Raw genomic sequence first — 22,060 nt, forward strand, 5'->3', positions numbered from 1 at the left:
GGGTGGGCGGGGCCAGCCAGGAGTGGGATATGGGGGTTCTCCGAACTGCACAGAATCTTAGCTAGAGGTTCTCCCGAACCCTTGCGAACCCTCGGCAGCCCAACCCTGTCTATGTGCCCTTCTACCCCGTGTTTCCGTACATCAAAGGGAAATCTTTTAAAATGAAATATGCTTATTGACAACAATGACATTAAAACACTCCATGGCTGATCTTGAAACAGCCTCTCTGCTTTCCCCATTAATTTTGAGGTGCACAAGTCTCTGTCAGTCAGCAGCCCCTCTCTTTATTGAATCTCTTGATGTACCCCTCCTTTTTTCCCCCAGTGTCAGGATCCCAAACCAGACCTCCCCTTCCTCCCAAGGGCCCAAGATGTCCACTGAAGATTACAAAAAACTGTGAGTATCTCAAAGGAAAGAGGTAGTAGGGTCCCAGCTGGGACAACTGGAAGCACAGATAAGAGATCCTTCAACCTCTAACTGAGGATTAGTGTTTCTTTGCAGGTAATTGTGGGGGGGAAAAATCTCACCTCCTACTTTCTCTTTTATCTGTGCTTCAGAGCTCCCTACAATATTAAGCGTGAACTGTCACACCCAGGAGATGGACAACCCTCTGTTTCTCCAGAGGAGCAGAAAAAGAGGTACTTTGATAAAGTCTGGGATTCTGGGGCCCTTGGTATTCTCTGAGCTTGATGGGTTTTGATGGTGAGAGTGGTCTATCAGGGCAATCTGGTTTACCCAATTATTGGACTACTTCTGCTTTTGCCTTTCAGCCCCAATCCAAGAGCCTTCGCAGGCAGTTGCTTTTGCGACAAACTATTTTTGTGTTGAATTTATATTTTAACGACAAAAAAATAAAGGGAGACTAGTATAGATCTGTTTCAAGCTATTTAGCTCTTGTCAGCTAGCCATACCTTTTCTGGGATTCGAAACTGAGCTACTTGCATATTAGGTAGATGCATTAACCTCTAAGCCCCAGGCTCTGAGCTTGATGGTTTTCTTTTTTTTTTATTGAAAAGTTTTATAGGAAATACAAACATTTTCTCCCCCCCCACCCTTCCCCCCTCACCCCATCCCTCCCCCCTTGCCCTCCCACCCATCCCCCCACCCCCCTCCCTGACTTCCTAGAACAAGCACAGGGTATAGCGCTCACAAACCTAAAACTAAAATATGCTAACAAATTGTTGACTTCAAATTCTTTCTACGTCTTTAACTCCTTATGACTCAAAACACTATAAACATAAGCTAAAAATTAAAAATATTTCACTCATAACTATATGAATCTTCTTAGTCTGATACTTGTTTTGAATATAGTCAATCCATCTTCTCCATTCCGATATGTATCTTTCCTTTGAATGGTCTTTAAGATATGATGAAATTTTTGCCATCTCAGCCAGATGCACAACTTTTAATGTTCATTCCTCAATAGTAGGTGGATCTTCCTTCTTCCAATACTGTGCCACCAGTAACCTGGCAGCTGAGCTTGATGGTTTTCTTGCAGACATTTCTTTACCCAATTAGGTAACATCATCAATGTTAGAAAGAAATTGGGTTTGTAGAGAGGAGGAAGAGGAGGAGGAGGAGGAGGAGGAGGAGGAGGAGGAGGAGGAGGAGGAGGAGGAGGAGGACTGTGGGATCCTTGGATTCTCTTATCTTGGTGGTTTTCTTGCAGAAGTTTCATTACCAAACTAGGTAACATCATCAATGTCATCAATGGTGGGATTCAAATAATTTAACAACCGGTTCTCTGCCCTAATGTTTTCTTCCAACAACCAGTTCACCAAACTGGTCAGAAAGTTAATAACCGGTTCTCCCGAAGTGGTGCAAACTGGCTGAATCCCACCACTGAATGTCATCTATATCAAAGTCAGGGATGTAGTGATTCTGAATGAGGTGTAGAGCCCACTCTTTTTATCTAACCATAAATGGATCCATAAGTTCCACAGCTGGAAACGGAGGAAGCTGCTTCCTAAGGAATCATATCCTTGGTCCAACTAATTTAGTACTGTCAACATGTAAAAAAAGATGTGGAGACTCTAGAAAGAGTGCAGAGAAGAGCAACAAAGATGATGAGGGGACTGGAGGCTAAAACATATGAAGAACAGTTGCAGGAACTGGGTATGTCTAGTTTAATGAAAAGAAGGACTAGGGGAGACATGATAGCAGTGTTCCAATATCTCAGGGGCTGCCCCAAAGAAGAGGGAGTCAAGCTATTCTCCAAAGCACCTGAGGGTAGGACAAGAAGCAATGGGTAGAAACTAATCAAAGAGAGAAGCAACCTAGAACTAAGGAGAAAATTCCTGACAGTGAGAACAATTAATCAGTGGAACAACTTGCCTCCAGAAGTTGTAAATGCTCCAACACTGGAAGTTTTTAAGAAGATGTTGGATAACCATTTGTCTGACGTGGTGTAGGGTTTCCTGCCTGGACAGGGAGTTGGACTAGAAGACCTCCAAGGTCCCTTCCAACTCTGCTTTGCTATGCTATGCTATGCTATGCTATGCTATGCTATGCTATGCTATGCTATGCTATGCTATGCTATGCTATGCTATGCTATGCTATGCTATGCTATCATGCAAGGAATTGTCCACCAGTCCATCTGGAGATTCCATTTTTGGTGTCTTTTTATTACATGCAAAAGCAGGTGCCTTCCCTCCTGTTGAGTTACGATCTTCAACCGTTCCATCCTTCCTTCCCTGCCATTTCCTTCATAAGTTGTCCATTATGTGCAAGTTAGGTTAAAGACAAGCAAAATTCAGTCTGGAAAGTTTGAGAGCTTTATAGTATGAACTTAATGACGTGTGGATGAAGATATGTATTAAACTTCAGATAATCTTTTGGGTACCCCTTGGGGGTAGAGCTGAGTAACTAGAGGAGCTAGAGCAAAAGTGAGTGGGGGATGACCATTTTATTTCTAATTTTTCAGACGCTTTTAGCAGGAATCTGGATGGATTGCTTGAATCAGTTGAAATTCAATCTAGGGTGAGATTAAGTTAATCAACAACCCATTGAACATTCTATTCAACAGATCCTGTTGTTCTCAAGGGATTTAAAGAGACAAGTTAATCTTTTAACATTAAACCAATCTTTGGCGTTGCCTTATTCTCAGTCTATTCTATTCAGTCTATTCTAGGGACGTGGTGGCTCCGTGGCTAAGACGCTGAGCTTGTCGATCAAAAGGTCGGCAGTTCAGTGGTTCAAATCCCTAGTGCCATGTAACAGCAAGTAGAAAAATAGGGACCACCTTTGGTGGGAAGGTAACAGTGTTCCATGCGCCTTTGGCGTTGAGTCATGCTGGCCATATGACCACGGAGATGTCTTTGGACAGCGCTGGCTCTTCAGCTTTGAAACGGGGATGAGCACCGCCCCCTAGAGTTGAGAACGACCAGCACATATATGCGAAGGGAACCTTTATCTTTACCTTTATTCTCAGTCTGGTTTGTTTGTTTTTTTGAAAAAGTTTTTTTATTTTATACACAAACAAAACATTTAATATATCAGTCATTCCTTCCATGCGACATCTCGGTGTTTTCTCCATGACTTCATCTTTTTGTTGTTTCTTCTGTCTTCATTATCACCCAATCTATTACAACATACTGTATCTCCAAAAGTACAATATTCTAATTATACCATTTTTTTACATAACTATTGATTTGCTTATCTATATCTCTTTTCTAACCAACGATAAAATTGATCCCATATCTTAAAGTATTCTGAATCCTCTCTTTCTTTAATCATCAAAGTTAATCTATTCATTTCTGCACAGTCTAAAACTTCTCCTTCTAAAGGTATTTTCTTTTGCAATGTAGTGCAAAAACAATCCTTGCAGATGTTACTACATGTATAATCAAATAAATATTCTCAGTCTGGTTGAAGAGCAAGTGGATGGAACAGTCTTTCATTTGAAAAAATGACCTGCAAGTAAAAAGCTCGCAGGTCATGGAAAAGAGGAGGAACTTCTTTCTTAGGGATGATGCCAGAATAAAACCCGGGGTTTTTATGAGCCAGAGTGTTATCTTCTTTTTTGTCCCTTGTTTTGTAGGACAGAAGCCGCTAGTAGTGTCCTGAGGCGAACGGCTGGCAGGGAACGCTCCTATGTCCTTTCAGCGGCAAAGAAAAGTGGAGCGTAAGTTTAAAAACGATACCATATTGTGAAGGAAGGCCACTATATTGTATGTGTCCCAGGATGAAGTTGCAGCAGTGGTGGGATTCAAAAATTTTTACTACCGGTTCTGTGGGCATAGCTTGATGGGCATGGCTTGGTGGGCATGGCAGGGGAAGGATACTGTAAAATCTCCATTCCCTCCCCACTCCAGGGGAAGAATACTGCAAAATCCCCATTTCCTCCCAATCAGCTTGGACTCGGGAGGCAGAGAATAGATGGGGGCGGGGCCAGTCAGAGGTTGTATTTACCGGTTCTCCGAACTACTCAAAATGTCCACTACCGGTTCTCCAGAACTGGTCAGAACCTCCTGAAACCCACCTCTGGGACCAACTTACAATTATGACAACGTAACATCCTGCGATCACGTGATTGCCCTATGCGACCTTCACTGCAGCATCCAACAAGCAAAATCAATGGGGAAACCAGCAGGAAATCGCCAGTGGTGACCACATGAAATTGCTCTTAACCATGGTGCAAGATTCAGTTAAGGATGGCAACCGGAAGTGCTGGAATTGCTGTTGCTAAGACATGCAGTTATATGGCATCATGCTTTATGACCACATCACTTAGCGACAAAAATTCCACGCTGTTGTTAACCGAGGATTGTCTGTATAGGACTGGTACTCTTAATTCCAGGGGCAATCTAGCAGAATTGGAAGGCATTTAGAGAAGTTATTCTGATGGGACTACAGGTAGTGAGGATAGAACAAGTCTCACAGCTGTAAAAAGTATGTACAATTGTATATAATACAATTATATAATGTTTGCAGATAATAATAATAGTAATAATAGTAGTAGTAGTAATAATAATAATAAGTTTATTTGTCAAGCATATATAAGATAATAGATAAAAGTATAAACATAATTTGAATACATGAAAAGAGTAAGTAAAAAAGAATATTAGGACAGGGACGGTAGGCAGGCTGGTGCACTTATGCACGCCTCTTACAGACCTCTTAGGAATGGGGTGAGGACAACAGTAGACAGTTTAAGGTTAAAGTTTTGGGGATTTGGGGAAGAAACCACAGAGTCAGGTAGTGCATTCCAAGCATTGACCACTCTGTTGCTGAAGTCGTATTTTCTGCAATCGAATTTGGAGCGGTTTACCTTGAGTTTGTATCTATTGTGTGTTCGTGTATTGTTGTGGTTGAAGCTGAAGTAGTCGTTGACAGGAAGGACATTGTGGCAGATAATTTTATGTACTATGCTTAGTTATGTTGCTATGAAGAAAGCAGTAGCAAAGGACACAAGCGAGGGTGCTAACGAGGCCTATTCTTCATGGACAGCTTCAATGTTCATAGCAGATCTGGAAGTTCCACGTTGAGGAAAGTTATTAGCAGCAAAGAAGAGCAAAGATTTTGTGAAATGAAGATCAGCTATAGCAAAACTGGACAGGAAACTTAGAATAGAAAAGCTGCTGTTTTTATAGCAAGACGCATGCATTTGTAAAAGTGATTCCATTCTATTAAATAACTATAATTCACAAAACAATGAAACTTAGAATAGAAAAGCTGCAGTATTTATAGCAACATGTATGCCTTTGTAAAGTGATTCTATTCTATTAAATAACTTTAATTCACAAAACAATGACACTTCTAAGTTGCAAATTTTATAGCAAGACACACACATTTGTAAAGTGATTCTATTCTATTAAATAACTTTAATTTGCAAAACAATGAAACTTAGGAAAGTTGCAGTTTTTATAGCAACCTGCATGCATTTGTTAAGTGATTCTATTCTATTAAATAACTTTAATTCACAAAACAACGAATGTGCTCTTCAAGGGAGACCCTGATCTTTTGAATGCAAAGGAGTTTTCATTTTTTAATATGTAATCACAATCTTGTCTGTTTTCAGAAGCCCAACGCAAGAGGTACCAGCCATTGTGGCTAAAAAGTAAGTGAAATTGTAGTCCTTGTCAGTGTCGGCAGAAATGTCTTCTATTCTAACAATACAGAGGTGAGAAGAACTATATATTTTATTTGAAGGGTGTTTTCTTTTCTTGAAAGGGTTGATGTACCAAATGACTTCGGTCCACGATCCAGAAGTCAGACTGTACCTGCCTCAGCATGGTTTAACAGTCGTGGGAAAAGGTAAACAACCGATTACTCTTATTCTTGTCATTGCTATTATGATCTACCTGCTCAGCTCCATCCAGTCACCCCGACTCTCTCCCGGAGGAAGGGATTACAGAGTCATTAAAAGGGAATTTAGTTGGATTAGTAATTCCATGGTTTGTAGAGGAATCACAATACGCAAATCAACCAGACTGTTTTGGGTTTGTTGACAGTACTAACGGAGAAAGAAGAACCTCAGAGTCTCCCCAGAATGAATCAAGGTTGGCCAATATTTCTGTGAGGACAAGGTTAGTATAATCTGCAATTTCCCTTCCCCTCCCCCATCCAATTATATGGCAATCAACCTGACTGAAAAACATTAATTTGCTTTGAAAATTCTTTTAAACGAGAAAAGAAGTTTGAAATATTTTTATGGACAGGTAGTCAGTGTGATGGCATAATAACACTGTTATTGACAACTTAAGTGTGCCAAATTACTTTAAAATAGTACATTACCATCCACCAAGTAAAATAATGTGTTGATTAAAGTAGCAATTAAGCTTGCAGGTGTAAACTTCGATTTCAAGGTGCTATCATGATCAGATTATAGCCACTGTAAATTACAAAAAAATATATCTCCTATGTTCAGATTCACATTACATTAAGGAAACATCCCATCACAAGGTCTCTATAAAGATGAGAAACTCCTCTCTAGAGATTCTCCAGAGGTTGCTGAACTACATCTCCCAGCATCCTTCACTTATCTTTGCTGATTGGGGCTAATTGAAATTGTACTTTAAGCAATATCTGTGGAAGGTTCCCAGATTTTCATTTAGCAAATGCACAAAGTAGCTGAATCAAAATGTCAGGCTCAAAGAAAAATAGGTTCAGATGAATTCAAGACAGATAAATTTTATAGCTCAGGACCATCCCTCGGAACTGACTTCAAAGCAGGGGTGAAATGCTACTGGTTCGCACTGGTTCAAGCGAACCGGTAGTAAAAAAATGCTACCGGTTTGCCCGAATCAGTATTTCCGATGATCAGTTGTGCTGCATGATTTATATTTGCTAGAAAGCAGGAAATCTTGCTTTCTGGCGAATATAAATCACGCAGCACATCTGTTTTCCCCCAGCTGTTCTACTTACTTTCTTTTTTAAAAAAACAAAACAAAACAAAACATAAAGATAAAATACATCTTTTCAAAACAAAGCATTGATCCGGTCATAAATTGATACAAATCACTAACAAATCTTAATTTTTAATTAACACAACTTAATATTTTACTCAATTATTTCTCTAAATTCTGTCTATTTAACAATGCCATTATCCCCAAAACCCGTTACTTAAATCTTTAAATCCTAACCAAATATCATTTCATTTTTCTTTTTCTTTTTCCTTAGATGAATGTATTTTAAAAGTATAAATCATTACAATTGTTATAAGCATTTAAACAATATTTTCACTATTGCTCCCAATATAATCATCTTCATTGCTGTTTATCCCAACATATCCTAATTTTAATTATTAATCCCAACATAATCATCTTATTTTTACCACTAATCCTAGCACAATCATCTTTATTTTAACTGTTTATCCCAACACATCATCTTCATCTGAATCATCATCTTTTACTGTTAATCCCAGCATATTCATATTTATTTTTACTATTTAACCCAGCATAATCATTTCATTTTTACTGTTAATCCCAACATAATCCTCCTTGTTTTTGCTGTCATACCCAGCATAATCATTTTTGTTTTTTTGCTGTTGATCCCAGCATAATCATCTTAATTTTACTGTTAATCCCAGCATAATCATTTTATTTTTACTGTTGATCCCAGCTGTTCTACTTACCTTCTTAAGCCTCCTTTTCCCACGCATTTGGCACACATTGCACATGCGCATGTGCAGCGTGTATTTGGTGTGCATTGTGCATGCGTGTGCAGCATGTGTTTGGTGTGCAGTGTGCATGCGTGTGCACCACACACATTTGGCATGTGCTGCACATGCGCACGCAAGAAACTGGTAGCAAACCTCGGAGGATTTCACCATGGCTTCAAAGACAATCAATATGACGATCAAAAAATTAGAAGTAATACTTACATATCATAGCAACTTTAAAATATAATAGAATAGAATAACAGAGTTGGAAGGGACCTTGGCGGTCTTCTAGTCCAACCCCCTGCCCAGGCAGGAAACCCTACCACCACTTCAGACAAATGGTTATCCAACATCTTCTTAAATTTTTCAATTGTTGGAGCATCCACAACTTCTGCAAGCAAGTTGTTCCACTTATTAATTGTTCTAATTGTCAGGAAATTTCTCTCTAAATTCTCTAAAGCTCTAAATTCTCTCCCTGATTAGTTTCCACCCATTGCTTCTTGTTCTACCCTCAGGGGCTTTGGAGAATAGCTTGACTCCCTCTTCCTTGGGGCAGCCCCTGAGATATTGGAAGACTGCTATCATGTACTAGTCTACTAGTCCTTCTCTTCATTAAACTAAATATACCCAGTTCCTGCAACCGTTCTTCATATGTTTTAGCCTCCAGTCCCCTAATCATCTTCCTTGCTCTTCTCTGCGCTCTTTCTAGAGTCTCAACATCTTTTTTACATCGTGGCGACCAAAACTGGATGCAATATTCCAAGTGTGGCCTTACCAAGGCATTATAAAGTGGTATTAACACTTCCTGTGATCTTGATTCTATCCCTCTGTTTATGCAGCCTAGAACTGTGTTGGCTTTTTTGGCAGCTGCTGCACACTGCTGGCTCATATCTAAATGGTTGTCCACTAGGACGCCAAGATCCCTCTCACAGTTACTACTATTGGTAACTTTCACCTACCAATAACTTGATCTCCACATTAAAGGTTTCTTTTTCTCTTTGCTTTTGTAGTGTTGATACAACCACCAGCAGAAACGTGGCCTCGAAACCCTACCTTGAAACTTCATTCAACTACTCCATATCTGTGGAGAGCAGGTAATGTCGGTGACGAACCCCAGATCTTAGGTTTGTTGGTTTATTTAGGGAATTTTCAAGCTGCTTCTGTGTTTTCAGTAAGATGTTCTTTAACTTTCTTTTGGTTAAACTGGGGGCATGTTCAAATACAGGGTCTGCTTTTTTTGAGATCAACTGAGTGTGATCCATTAGTTGCAACAGTAATTGACTGACTAGCTTGTCGCCCCAAACTGTTACTGTGGACTGAAAAAGACTGGCCAGATTTTGTGGTTTAAGGCAGGTCTAGAACTCCCAAGCTCCTAGTTTTTAGCTTGGTGCCTGAACCATTAGACCAACTGGCTCTCATTCCTTAGCGTCTTCATACTATCACCTCTTCAATTTCTCAGTATGGTTTTTTTTAGCCGACCTCTATGCTTTATTCAACCATAATTTGTTTCCCTTTTCCAGTAACAAGTCAGACGAGAAGTGTGAAATGAGTTCTGGACATGATTCTGTCCCCAGGATCTCTACTTCTCCAAAGAGAAGGTAAAGCCCACATGAGTTCTCTAAGGCTCTAACGGTCAAGAAGCAACGGGTGGAAGCATTAAAGAGAGAGCCAAGCTGGCACGAAAGACATTCCTGACCAATTAATCGATGGAACAGCTTGCCTTTCAGAGTTACGAGTACTCCATCTTTCCTTTCTATTCTTTTCAAGAATAGACTGGACAACCGTTTGATTTGATTTGATGTTATTGAACTTCTATACCGCCCTTCTCCCAAAGGACTCAGGGCGGTGTACAGCCATATTAAAATACATATAAACCACAAAATTTAAGGACAATTTAAAAACAAATATATAAAACTTGGCCCACGAAATTAAGATCTAACAAACACCCAATTTAAAAATTCCTATTAGGTCAGGCCGGCTTGTTGGAACAGAAGAGTCTTCAGGGCGCGGCAAAAGGTACGCAGGTCGGGGATCATGCGAACCTCTAGGGGCAGCTCATTCCAGAGGGCTGGTGCCCCCACAGAGAAGGCTCTCCCCCTGGGTGTCGCCAGTCGACATTGTTTGGCCGACGGCACCCTGAGGAGCCCCTCTCTGTGGGAGCGTATTGGCCGGTGGGAGGCTATCAGTGGCAGAAGGCGATCTTGTATATATCCCGGTCCTAAGCCATGGAGTGCTTTAAAGGTGGTAACCAACACCTTGAATCGCACCCGGAAGACCACCGGGAGCCAGTGCAGCTCGTGCAGGAGAGGTGTTACATGGGTGCGCCATGTCGCCCCCATAATCACCCGTGCGGCCGCATTCTGGACAAGTTGGAGCCTCCGGGTGCTCTTCAATGGGAGCCCCATGTAGAGACCGTTACAGTAGTTGTAACTAGGATGGCGTAAGATCTTCTGTCTTGGGCAGGGAGTTTGGAATAGAAGACCTCCAAGGTCACTTCCAGCCCTATGAGTCTAAGACGCCAGAGTGAACTGTTACAATCATTTCTTTTTTATATATAAACTAGCTGATAACCCGGTGTTGCCCGGGTATTTATTTATCCCAATCCTGAATTAGACAGGAAAAGGATTGGCTCAACCACTGTGGTGAGTATTAGAGACCTAATTGCCCTGTCCAACAGCCTGGGAAAAATTCTACAGAGAACAGCCTTTGAGGTGATTATCTGCATTAGCAGGCACCTCCCTGGACAACTTGCCCTCTTTTGCTTGAAGCTGAGGGCCTAGGGTGTGTGTGTGTGTGTTTGTTTGTTTTAAAGAACCAATCCCCCTTACCAGAGGGAGCCCCCTTGTGGAGTACTGTGAAGCTGTTACCATGGTAACTCTGCTGTGCTGTACAGTAGAAGCCATTTTAAGGCACAACAGGCTGTATCTTAACAGAACTTGAATCCAAAATGCACAGTATCACTGTCAAAAGTACTGCGATTTGACTCTATAGATATAATTCATTCCTTTTCATTTCAGCGGCCCAGGCATTCCAGAGTTATGCTAGAACATACACATACAGACACACACACACACACACACACACACACACACACACACACACACTGAGCGGTGTTAGGGGTGTCTTACCCCCAGAGTATTTCTTTCTAGAGAGTAAGTCATCTGTGTACCAAGTTTGGTTGAAATTGCTCGAGGTGTTCCAGAGTTATGCTGGAACATACACACACAGAGCCATTTTTATATACATAGACTAAGGAGAAAAGGAGTAACTTGGCAGCTTTTGAAGCCTCAGTTATGAACATGAATGTCCCATGAAACAGACTATAGATGGCACGATCAGGACAGGACATTGGTGGGACTTCTATTGCTCACTGAAGAATATGCAATGGATTCATTTGGAGTTTTCTGAATTTCAAGGCTGGCAATAGGTTTCTTCAGAATGCCAGGCACATAAAATGGGCGGGGCTTCCATTGCATAGTGACAGGTTGAGGTCTTAACTATTTTGATGCCCCTCCCCCTTCTCTATGGACAGTTATTGGTCAGTTGAGGATTTTAGGAAGGAAGTAGAAAGGATGAAGAACTTTTTTCTTTATTTTTTAAATATAACTTTTATCAATGTATAAAATACAAAGAAAAATTAAAAAAAGGAAATTAAGGGAAGGAAAAAGAAAAGGGGAAAGAAATTACGAGGTATAAGGGAAGAAAGAAAAAAATGACTCTTTTTAGCACAGTACGAGATAATATTACAACCTCAATCTTTTACTTTTACACATTTGTAATAGTACTATTCATTATGTTGTCACTATAACAACAAATCTATCTAATCGGCAAAACTAAAGTCAACGTTGTATTTTTTTTTTTTTGTTTTCATCACAAGCACAAAATCCAGAAGTGATATTCAAATTTTAAAAAAACCATCAATATATTCTCCTCTTTAAATAGAACAATCGATTTCACCATTGAGGCTTTATCTTCCTTGTTGAAAAACTATGTATTTCTATTTGCACTTAATAAGCTTTATAAACTATCACCATGTCTATTAATAAAATTCACTGTATTCTTTCAGCTTCTTTAACCTTAAGGGGGGGGGATCATTCATTTTAAAGCACTACGCTTTTCTTTAAAAACATTTCTAAAATTAAAACATTCTAATACGTGTTTTCCAACGTCACTTGTTTTCTAACCGCAGTGAGAAGAATGAAATGCAGAGTCAAACGTTTTTTGACAAGTAAGCTCTTTTCCAAAGAACACTTTGGTTTGAGGGTTAGCGATGTTCAAAATGTTTATTGCTGTAGCCCTTTTCAACACGAAGCTTCATTAAATTTAAGGCAGTTTCCAGCAAATATTTTTTGCAGGAATTTTGAGTGGCAAATGGGAAACAACCATACTTCTCTGATGCTGTCCCCACACATAAAGCTATGGTTGTTTCTTTGGAAAAATGGGAAAGGAAGGAAGGAAGGAAAGAAGGAAGGAAGGGGGAGGGAGGGAGGGAGGGAAGGAAGGAAGGAAGGAAGGAAGGAAGAGGGAGGGAGGAAGGGAAGGAAGGAAGGAAGAGGGAGGGAGGGAAGGAAGAAAGGGAGGAAGGAAGAGGGAGGGAGGAAGGGAAGGAAGGAAGAAAGGAAGGAAAGAAAGAAAGAAGGAAGGAAGGAAGGAAAGGAAGGAAGGAAGGGAAGGGAAGGAAGGGAGGAAGGGAAGGGAGGAAAGAAGAGGGAGGGAGGGAGGGAGGGAAGGAAGGAAGGAAGAGAGAGGGAAGGAAGGAAGGAAGGAAAGAAGGAAGGAAGGAAGGGGAAAGGAAGGAAGGAAGGAAGGAAGAGGGAGGGAGGAAGGGAAGCAAGGAAGGAAGAGGGAGGGAGGAAGGGAAGGAAGGAAGAAAGGAAAAAAAGAAAGAAGGAAGGAAGGAAGGAAGGGAAAGAAGGAAGGGAAGGGAAGGAAGGGAGGGAAGGAAGGAAGAGGGAGGGAGGGAGGAAGGGGAGGAAAGAAGGAAGAGGGAGGGAGGGAAGGAAGGAAGGAAGGAAGGAAGGAAGAAAAGAAAGAAAAAGGGAGGGGAGAGAGAGAGAGAGGAAGAGAGGGAGAATGTTCAATTACCATCTCCCACACCAGTTTATATAGTTTTTATCTTTTACTATTGTAAGTTACCTTGAAGTAAGATGGGTGGCCAATAAATGTTACAAACAAATAAACAAACAAATAAAAAGGAGAAACAGGATCTTCATGGTAGACAATCATTTTTTTTTCAACAGATCTGCCCTGGAGCACAAACATGACGTCTCCAATGGAGAAAGAAAACTTAAGGATCCGGACTCAAAAGCTGCAGAATTCTGCTATCATCAGCCAGCCACAGAAAAGTAAGAATTCAGGGAGATTCTCAGCATTCAGAAAGCCAAGATTATGCCACAAGAATCATTCCAAGTAACAACAGATTAGATAATCCTTGCCTTAGTCCCAACAAGCATGTCCGTTAAATATCTATTTTGAGTTTTCCAAAGTTCTTGGAGGCAGAACAAACACAGGGGTGCTAGACCTGATGGCCTTGCTAGGTGAGGATAATGGGACCTGTAGGCCCAGAAAATTGACCAGCGCTGGCTTGGAGGAACGTTGCTATAAATAATTCCTCAAAAATCAATAACATCCTTGCTTTACGGGAACAACAAAACATAAAACAAATATATTTAGCGTAGGGTTTATGACTCCATGGAAACATATCCAAAAAAGGTGATTTCATTGACTGTCAGATCCGTGTATCTGCCATTCTTCGTGGAAGAAGTGGGGGATTTGGATTTGCCACATTTAGTTCTCTTTCCTATGTATCCTAAGTATCCAATTTCCTGCCTGGTCCTCTTTGTATAAACTTTAACCTGGATTATAACCGTTGCCTGGTGCCAGAAATGCCTGGAGAATTCTCACCTCTGGGGAAATGAGAGGGGAGGGAGGGCGTGTGGATTGCAAGATAGCCCTGAGAAGCTCTTCTTATCTGCTTCTCAAAGAGGCCGGTACGATATCATCTTCACATCGGCGGATTGGTGGGAATCCGCATCGGACGGTGGGGTGGGATTCCTAATTCCCTTTATCCTGGACTGCATGCCCTGAGGGACCTCAGAGCCTGCTTTGAATTTTGACTTGCTTTCATCCCTTTTCAATAAAAAGGTTCCTTTTGAAATACAAAGTTTTCAAGAGTTCGTACTTTCTTGGAAGGGGGGAAAGGCTGGTCCTTACAGACTGTGCATTTTAATTAATCTTCCTATTTAGTTTTCAAAAGTAAGAATGGTTTCTCTATACATAGGCTTACAAACTAATACACATACCCAGGTAGAGAGAGACACAGAGAGAGAGTCAGAAAGAGAGACAGAGAGACAGAGAGAGAGAGAGAGAGAGAGAGTGACACACAGAGAGAGACACAGAGAGAAACAGAGAGAGGCAGACAGAGAGACAGAGAGGCAGAAAGAGAGAGAGAGACAGAGAGACACAGACACACACACACACACACACAGAATGACACACAGAGAGACACACACAGAGAGAGATAGACAGAAAGAGAGAGAGAGTGACACACAGAGACACACAGAGAGAAACAGAGAGAGGCAGACAGAGAGAGAGAGAGACAGAGAGAGAGAGAGAGAGAGAGTGACACACAGAGAGACACAGAGAGACAGAGAGACAGAAAGAGAGAGAGAGACAGAGAGTGACACAGAGAGACACACACACACAGAGACAGAGAGACAGAAAGAGAGAGAGACAGAGAGAGAGAGAGGCAGACAGAGACAGAAAGAGAGAGAGACAGACACACAGAGACACAGAGAGAGAGAGGCAGACAGAGAGACAGAAAGAGAGAGAGACAGAGACAGAGACACACACACACAGAGACAGAGAGAGGCAGAGAGAGGCAGGGAGAGAGACAGACAGAAAGAGAAAGAGAAATGGAGAGAGAGAGAGAGAGAGAGAGACAGAGAGAGAGAGAGAGACAGAGTGACACACAGAGAGACACAGAGAGACAGAGAGACAGAAAGAGAGAGAGAGAGACAGAGAGTGACACAGAGAGACACACACACAGAGAGACAGAGAGACAGAAAGAGAGAGAGACAGAGAGAGAGAGAGAGGCAGACAGAGACAGAAAGAGAGAGAGACAGACACACAGAGAGACAGAGAGAGAGAGAGGCAGACAGAGAGACAGAAAGAGAGAGAGACAGAGACAGAGACACACACACACAGAGAGAGAGAGAGGCAGAGAGAGGCAGGGAGAGAGACAGACAGAAAGAGAAAGAGAAATGGAGAGAGAGAGGGAGAGAGAGGGAGAGAGAGAGAGAGAGAGAGGAAAAAGGGATGAGGAGGAAAGAGAAAAGCTACCAAATTCAGGTTTTCTTTACTGACACGTCCAATTCTTCATCTGTACTGAACAATCTCTTTTTGTCTTCCTTTTTCACCAGGGAAAACACTGACGTATCCCCAGGAATGGGGTACAGGACATCCCCTCACCTGGACAACAACGAGGGTTTTGACTCAAAAAGGTACGGAGAAGAAAGGGGGAAAATATCCGAGGACCCTGGCACTAGAATGCTACAAAAAAGATTTGTATTGCAAGTCCTCGATTTAACGACCACAATTGAGCCCAAAATTTCCACTGTTAAGCAAGGCCGTTGTAAAGAGAGGCTTGCCCCATGTTACCACCTTTTTGCCACGGTTGTTAAGCAAATCACTTGCAGTTCTTAAGCGAAACATGCAGTCATTCAGCGAATCTGGCTTCCCACATCGTTTTTGTCAGAAACCGTATTGGAAGGTTACGAATGGTGGTTGCATGACGTCACGAGAGTGAAACTGTCATAAATACATGCCAGTTGCCAAGCAAATTTTGATCATGTGACTGTGAAGATACTACAGCGGTTGTAAGTGTGAAAACTGGTCATAAGTCACTGTTTTCAGTGCCGTTGTAACTTCAACCAATCACTAAACGCATGGTTGCAAGTCAAAGGCTACCTGTAACACCTTGATGAAAATATGCCTGTCCAGAGGTGGATTTCAGCAGGTTCTGACCAGTTCTGGAGAACCAGTAACAGAAATTTTGAGTAGTTCGGAGAACCGGTAGTAAAAATTCTGACTGGCCCCACCCCCATCTATGCTCTGCCTCCCGAGTCCCAGCTGATCGGGAGGAAATGGGGATTTTACAGTATCCTTCCCCTGGAGTGGGGTGGGAATGGAGATTTTATAGTATCCTTCCCCTGCCACGCCCACCAAGCCACACCCACCAAGCCATGCCCACAGAGCCGGTAGTAAGACAATTTGAAACCCACCACTGTGCCTGAATGAATCACAGAAGGCTGCAAGGTAAAAAAAAGAAAATAATAATAATGTGTGACTTTTTGTGGCCATTTAATGTTAAAAGCATTTATAAAGCACAAATGAAAAAGAATAAAAAAATCTCCAATAAAATTGGAGGTTGCAGGAAAAAGGCCTGGGAACACTATGCAGCAAAGTTTAAGAGGAACAGATTTGCCAATATTCTTATTTTTGTGAAGTCCTTGGTGCTCTCAAAGTTTGGTTGTTTTCTTGCAGGCCTTTCATTACCAAACTAGGTAACATCATCAGTGCTAGTCTGATTAGCTAGGTGAGCATCAAGGACTCCGCAGTTCAACCCTGAGCTACAAATATTCTCTTCTATGTGGGGGGATTTTATTTTATTTTTTCAGGTCTGAGCTACAACCTGGAGAAAATAGTCTGAGTACCACTGGAATCCAGTGTGAACTTCTAAGTAGTCCCAAGAAGGAGGAATCGGATGTGGAGATTTCCAGGTGAATTTTGGATTCAGTAAAAATAAAAAAAAACTGACTTGAGAATAGCAAAATGTTGTGTACAACATGTAAAGTTTGGGGCAAAGGATTCCTGCTGGTTGAAATGAGGTACAATGTGATCATTTTTTTGCTGCAAACTACAAGTAAAGGTAAAGGTTCCTCTGCACATATGTGCTAGTCGTTCCTGACTCTAGGGGGCGGTGCTCATCTCTGTTTCAAAGCCGAAGAGCCAGCGCTGTCCGAAGACGTCTCCATGGTCATGTGGCCGGCATGACTCAATGCCGAAGGCGCACGGAGCGCTGTTACCTTCCCACCAAAGGTGGTCCCTATTTTTCTACTTGCATTTTTTTATGTGCTTTCGAACTGCTAGGTTGGCAGAAGCTGGAACAAGTAACAGGAGCTCACCCCATTATGTGGCACTAGGGATTCGAACCTCTGAACTGCTGACCTTCTGATCGACAAGCTCAGTGTCTTAGCCATTGAGCCACCGCCTCCCTAAACTACAAGTAGTCCTTACTTAATTATGGTAATTGGGACCATCTTAATGCCATCATTAAGCGAGGATCATACTGGGTTCTTAAGCGATGATCTCGTGGGATCCTTCTGACTTCCTGCTGGCTTCCACATTGATTTTGCTTCTGGGAAGCCAGTTGACACAAATCACAAATCGTGTGATTGTGGGACTCTGCGGTGCTCAGAAATCTAGGCTGGTTGCCAAATGCTCCAATTGCAATCATATGACCACAGGAGCGATGCCAATAGTCCCAGTTTCATAGACTGGTCATAAGTACCACTTATTCCGTGTCATCGTAAGTTTGAACAGCCTCTGAACGAGCGTCATCAAGAAAGGACTACCTGTAGAACTTCCTGTCCTCTCTTTGGCAGGAACAGAAGACCTTTTGATGCATCTGCCATACCTGTTTCTGCTCAAATGAGAACCACTGGAAGGGTTATAGTATAGAGTCTCCTGCTTAAGCAGGGGGCTGGATTAGAAGACCTCCAAGGTCCCTTCCAGCTCTATTCTGATTGATTTTTTTTTTTAAATTTGATTTATATGCTGCCCTTCTCCGGAGACTCAGGGCGGCTTACAATGTGCTAAGCAATAGCCTTCATCCTTTTGTATATTTATACAAAGTCAGCTTATTGCCCTCACAACTGGGTCCTCAATTTACCTACCTTAGAAAGGATGGAAGGCTGAGTCAACCTTGAGCCTGGCGAGATTCGAACCTGCAGTAATTGCAGGCAGCTGGTCTTAATAACAGGGTGCTTTAGACCACTGTACTACCAAGGCTCTTGGTAGGATTGATTGATTGGTTGGTTTTTGATAGCAGAAGTAAATAGACATTCTCTTTTCTTCCTTGGCAGGTACAGTTCCTTTGCTACAGAGAATAGAATTACCTCCTCGCAGTACCAGTACAGAGATCAGAGATCAGATGAAGATTCAGACAGGTAAGGAACTGGCCTTCAGCTGCTGACACCTTGGTGAGACACTGAGCAATTGTCCTGCTTTATTTTACATTTCCTGCCTGTCCTCCTTCAACTCAAGGAAAGCAGATTTGGCTTTGAAATCTCTTTCAAAGAATAGAATAGAATTCTTTATTGGCCAAGTGTGATTGGACACACAAGGAATTTGTCTTTGGTGCATATGCTCTCAATGTACATAAAAGAAAAGATACATTCGTCAAGAGTCATAAGGTACAACACTTAATGATAGTCATAGGGTACAAATAAGCAATCAAATCATATTAGGAAACAGTCAATATAAATTGTAAGGCTACCAGCAATAAGGTTACAATCATACAGTCCTAAGTGGGAGGAGATACCATATCAGGGTATGGATGGATCATTATCTGCTGTTAATGATTGTTCCTCGCTTTCATTTCTGTGTCTCAGACTGTGTTGTCACTGGGACACAAAATACTGAACAGAGAGAGGAAACAATCTAATACATTGGAAAGCATATGTTGAATTGGGACTGTACATGATTTTAAAACCCTATTTCATCTTCCTGGTGAGGATACATTTTTCTTTTTCTTAATCCACGGTGATTCTTAGCTCATTGCAGCAATCACCTGTGTCAAACCTGACTCGATTCCATAGTTGCCTGGAATCGGTTAAAACAGGTTGTGCAGTTGTCAACCTGGAGATAGAGTTCTGGGCCACATTTAGCTGCACACTCGCTTTAGGTGGGTTTACATTGTAGCCTGGTACAAGATTGTGGCTTTTGCTGAGGGTGGATTATTCTGTGTGGGCTCTCACACCAAATAGAGTGTTAGGTAGGTCTTTGGCATAGATACCCCCACAGAGGTGGGGGTTTGTTGTTGTTAGTTGAGAAGTTGTGTCCGACCCATCGCGACCCCATGGACAACGTTCCTCCAAGCTTTCCTGTCCTCTGCCATCCTCTGGAGTACATTTAAACCAGGGGTTGGCAACCTTAAACACTCAAAGAGCCACAAAGGTCCTAACTGGAAGCCCCCGTTCAATTCTGGAGCTGACCGGAAGTCCGGTTCCCCCACCATAGTCTCCTCCTAGCACAGCATCCTTTTTCCACTACCTGTCCTAACCGAAAGCTTTATCAATTGTGGAGCTGACCAGCAACAGGGAGCTGCAGCAGAGGGATGAAAGAGTCACATGCGGTTCCAGAGCCGCAGATTGCTGACCCCTGATTTAAGCTTACGCCAACTGCTTCAGTGACTCCATCCAGCCACCTTGTTCTCTGTCGTCCCCTTCTTCTTTTGCCCTCAATCCTTCCCAGCATTAGGCTCTTCTCCAGTGAGCCCTTCCTTCTCATTAGGTGGCCAAAGTATTTGAGTTTCATCTTCAGGATCTGGCCTTCTAAAGAGCAGTCAGGGATGATCTCCTCTAGGACTGACCGGTTTGATCGCCTTGCAGTCCAAGGGACTCGCAGAAGTCTTCTCCAGCACCATAGTTCAAAGGCCTCCATTCTTTGGCGCTCAGCCTTCCTTATGGTCCAACTTTCACAGCCAGACATTGCAACTGGGAAAACCATCGCCTTGACTATTCGCACATTTGTTGGCAGGGTGATGTCTCTGCTTTGGGATGGGGGTAGCAAGTGACAAAACACATGTTGGGATGCCACAAGGCATGTTTTATCATTTGGTGTCATTGCCGTTAGGAATGGACAGCTATGATCTTAAGTAAAAGAAATGGAGAGATAGCTTCCTTATTATCAGGAATGTGCTTGCCATTTTGCTTGGTGATTTCAGGTTCAGTTCCTTGATGGTCTAGCTTAAAAGCACTGGATGGCTCAGCACACTATTTCTCTATCCTTCAGTTTTAGTTTGGGGGGGGGTTTCCCTATTCTTAGTTCTCATCTTCCTCCTCTCTTTTCTTCTCTTCTTCTTCTAGTTTAGATTTTAGATCTGCAAGGAGAGGTTTCTGGATCAAACCTTGTTTCCTACTTGTATAACTTTTGCAAACTGTAAGATTCTTCAACTCAATAACATCTCTGTATTAAAAAAAAGTCTTGGAGTCTCAATATATTTAAGTTTTAGTATTTCAGATTAAGTCATCTTTTTCTTTTCTTAAAGGGAATGCCTAGATTATACCAAAATCTGAAATTATTCATGGATAGAGGATGCCAAATGTTAGAATTAAAAATATCCACGCCCTTCTGAGAGTGACGCACAAAACCAGGTTTACTATTAGAAGGGTATTCACATACCTTGTAAAGTTTCACTAAGAGATAATAGGAAGTTATTCTACAATGCCTTTTTGTCAATTGATGCATCCTTTTTCCGGCATATTCACTTTTATGTTCTTGGTAGTCAGTGAATTGTTCTAAGCAATTTGGCTGTTGTACAGCATCAAGAATGTTTTTTCTTCTCTTGCATTGAGTTACATTTTTGTTTCATCATGGTGTCCAATCCCTTTAGAACCTGAAATTAATTATACTTTAGAGAACTTTGTTATCTTGATGATTATAGATCATGGTTTATCCTGAACAGGAGATGCCCAAAGAGCATTCTCTTTGCCAGTTGATCATAAGCATCTCCTCGTTAGAATAATTTTAATTGTGTCCTTCTTTCTTTTTGGTCGAAAAACTAACCTCATTTTCACTTGTCAATTGAGCTATGTTACAAAGAAGTATGATAAGGCATGTTTTTAAGACTGAATGTATGATATTTATTATGCATTGTTTATCCATCTCTCCTCTTCATTTCTTATTTTCTGCCCCCACCTCCAAGTTCTTCCCAATGGATTTTTGGGGTTCTAGGTTCCTCAGCAACCATGCTGTAGCTTTTATCTTCTTCCTCTCGAGTTTTTTTTCAAACAGCCAAATATTTTTGAGTTGATATTTGAAGAATTATTTTATAGTGAACACATTTCATGAGAAGTAACTCATGAAATGGCCTACTTACATTCCTATCAATGATTTTCTGGAGTCATTTCTAGAGTTTGTTTTTCTTCTCTAGGGTGTTTTCATGTTCTCTTTCCTTTAATATATTCTTCTTCATCGGAATTCTGAGCATATTACTTGGATGCTAGAGCCTTTGACTTCTAATAACTAACTCCCAAGTAGATATGGTTAGGATTGGAATCTTGGTCGCCTTTTCCATCCTTGTTAGCATTGTTAATAGTTTGTCATTTTGCAAACTATTTGAAAATGGCTTCTTCGAACCCCAGGCAGATGTGGTGGGTTTTCCTTTCTACTCACCCTCTTTACATCTGGAGGATGCCACTTATTCCCAGATGCTTATTCCCAGAAATCTTCCATGTTTATGAATTACCTAAACTGGTAATTCATAAACCGGAAAGAAACTTTCTAACCAACTGTCCTCTGAGAGAGAGAGAGAGACAGGATATCTTGGGAGGGACTGACCTACTTTTAGCATGTTAGACCAATCACAGAAAACCCAATTTACAATCCTCCCTGTGTTGGACATTGGTCTCAGGATTTTTTCACATCCGGATCGCCAAGCTGGCCATTTTATCAGATCTTCCGAGTCTAGGAATGGAACAAACAGGAACAATCAACTTTACAACCGCAGAATGTTCGGATTCAACAACGGAATAGCATCCCACTTGTACAACCAACCATTCCACAGCAGAAGGTAATCACCGGAGATCAAATGAAGCGGGCCATTTGTAGGGATGAGAAGATGGCCCGATGCAATGGTGGGATTCAAATAATTCAACAACTGGTTCTCTGCCCTAA

General features: G+C 41.6%; 1 protein-coding gene across 6 annotated transcripts in view; it reads left to right on the top strand.

Moving 5' to 3' along the window:
- ZNF185 (zinc finger protein 185 with LIM domain) overlaps positions 1 to 22,060 on the top strand; it is a 66,049-nt gene that overhangs the window by 28,514 nt on the left and 15,475 nt on the right. For 3 of the 6 annotated variants that reach the window (XM_087877416.1, XM_087877418.1, XM_087877417.1), the window contains 14 exons: positions 325 to 396; positions 558 to 638; positions 4,040 to 4,123; positions 6,020 to 6,058; positions 6,172 to 6,255; positions 6,453 to 6,527; positions 9,112 to 9,195; positions 9,622 to 9,699; positions 12,291 to 12,329; positions 13,342 to 13,446; positions 15,523 to 15,603; positions 16,780 to 16,881; positions 18,247 to 18,330; positions 21,798 to 21,956. In XM_087877416.1, coding sequence (XP_087733542.1) covers positions 325 to 396; positions 558 to 638; positions 4,040 to 4,123; positions 6,020 to 6,058; positions 6,172 to 6,255; positions 6,453 to 6,527; positions 9,112 to 9,195; positions 9,622 to 9,699; positions 12,291 to 12,329; positions 13,342 to 13,446; positions 15,523 to 15,603; positions 16,780 to 16,881; positions 18,247 to 18,330; positions 21,798 to 21,956 — 1,167 coding nt within the window. The remainder of the gene's footprint in view (positions 1 to 324; positions 397 to 557; positions 639 to 4,039; positions 4,124 to 6,019; positions 6,059 to 6,171; positions 6,256 to 6,452; positions 6,528 to 9,111; positions 9,196 to 9,621; positions 9,700 to 12,290; positions 12,330 to 13,341; positions 13,447 to 15,522; positions 15,604 to 16,779; positions 16,882 to 18,246; positions 18,331 to 21,797; positions 21,957 to 22,060) is intronic. The other 3 variants (XM_060692100.2, XM_087877420.1, XM_087877419.1) reach the window with 1 other exon arrangement.

Source organism: Pantherophis guttatus, chromosome 12, assembly GCF_059756535.1.
Source record: "Pantherophis guttatus breed Tessera chromosome 12, ASM5975653v1, whole genome shotgun sequence".
In the NCBI taxonomy this organism is placed as follows: Eukaryota; Metazoa; Chordata; class Lepidosauria; order Squamata; family Colubridae; genus Pantherophis; species Pantherophis guttatus.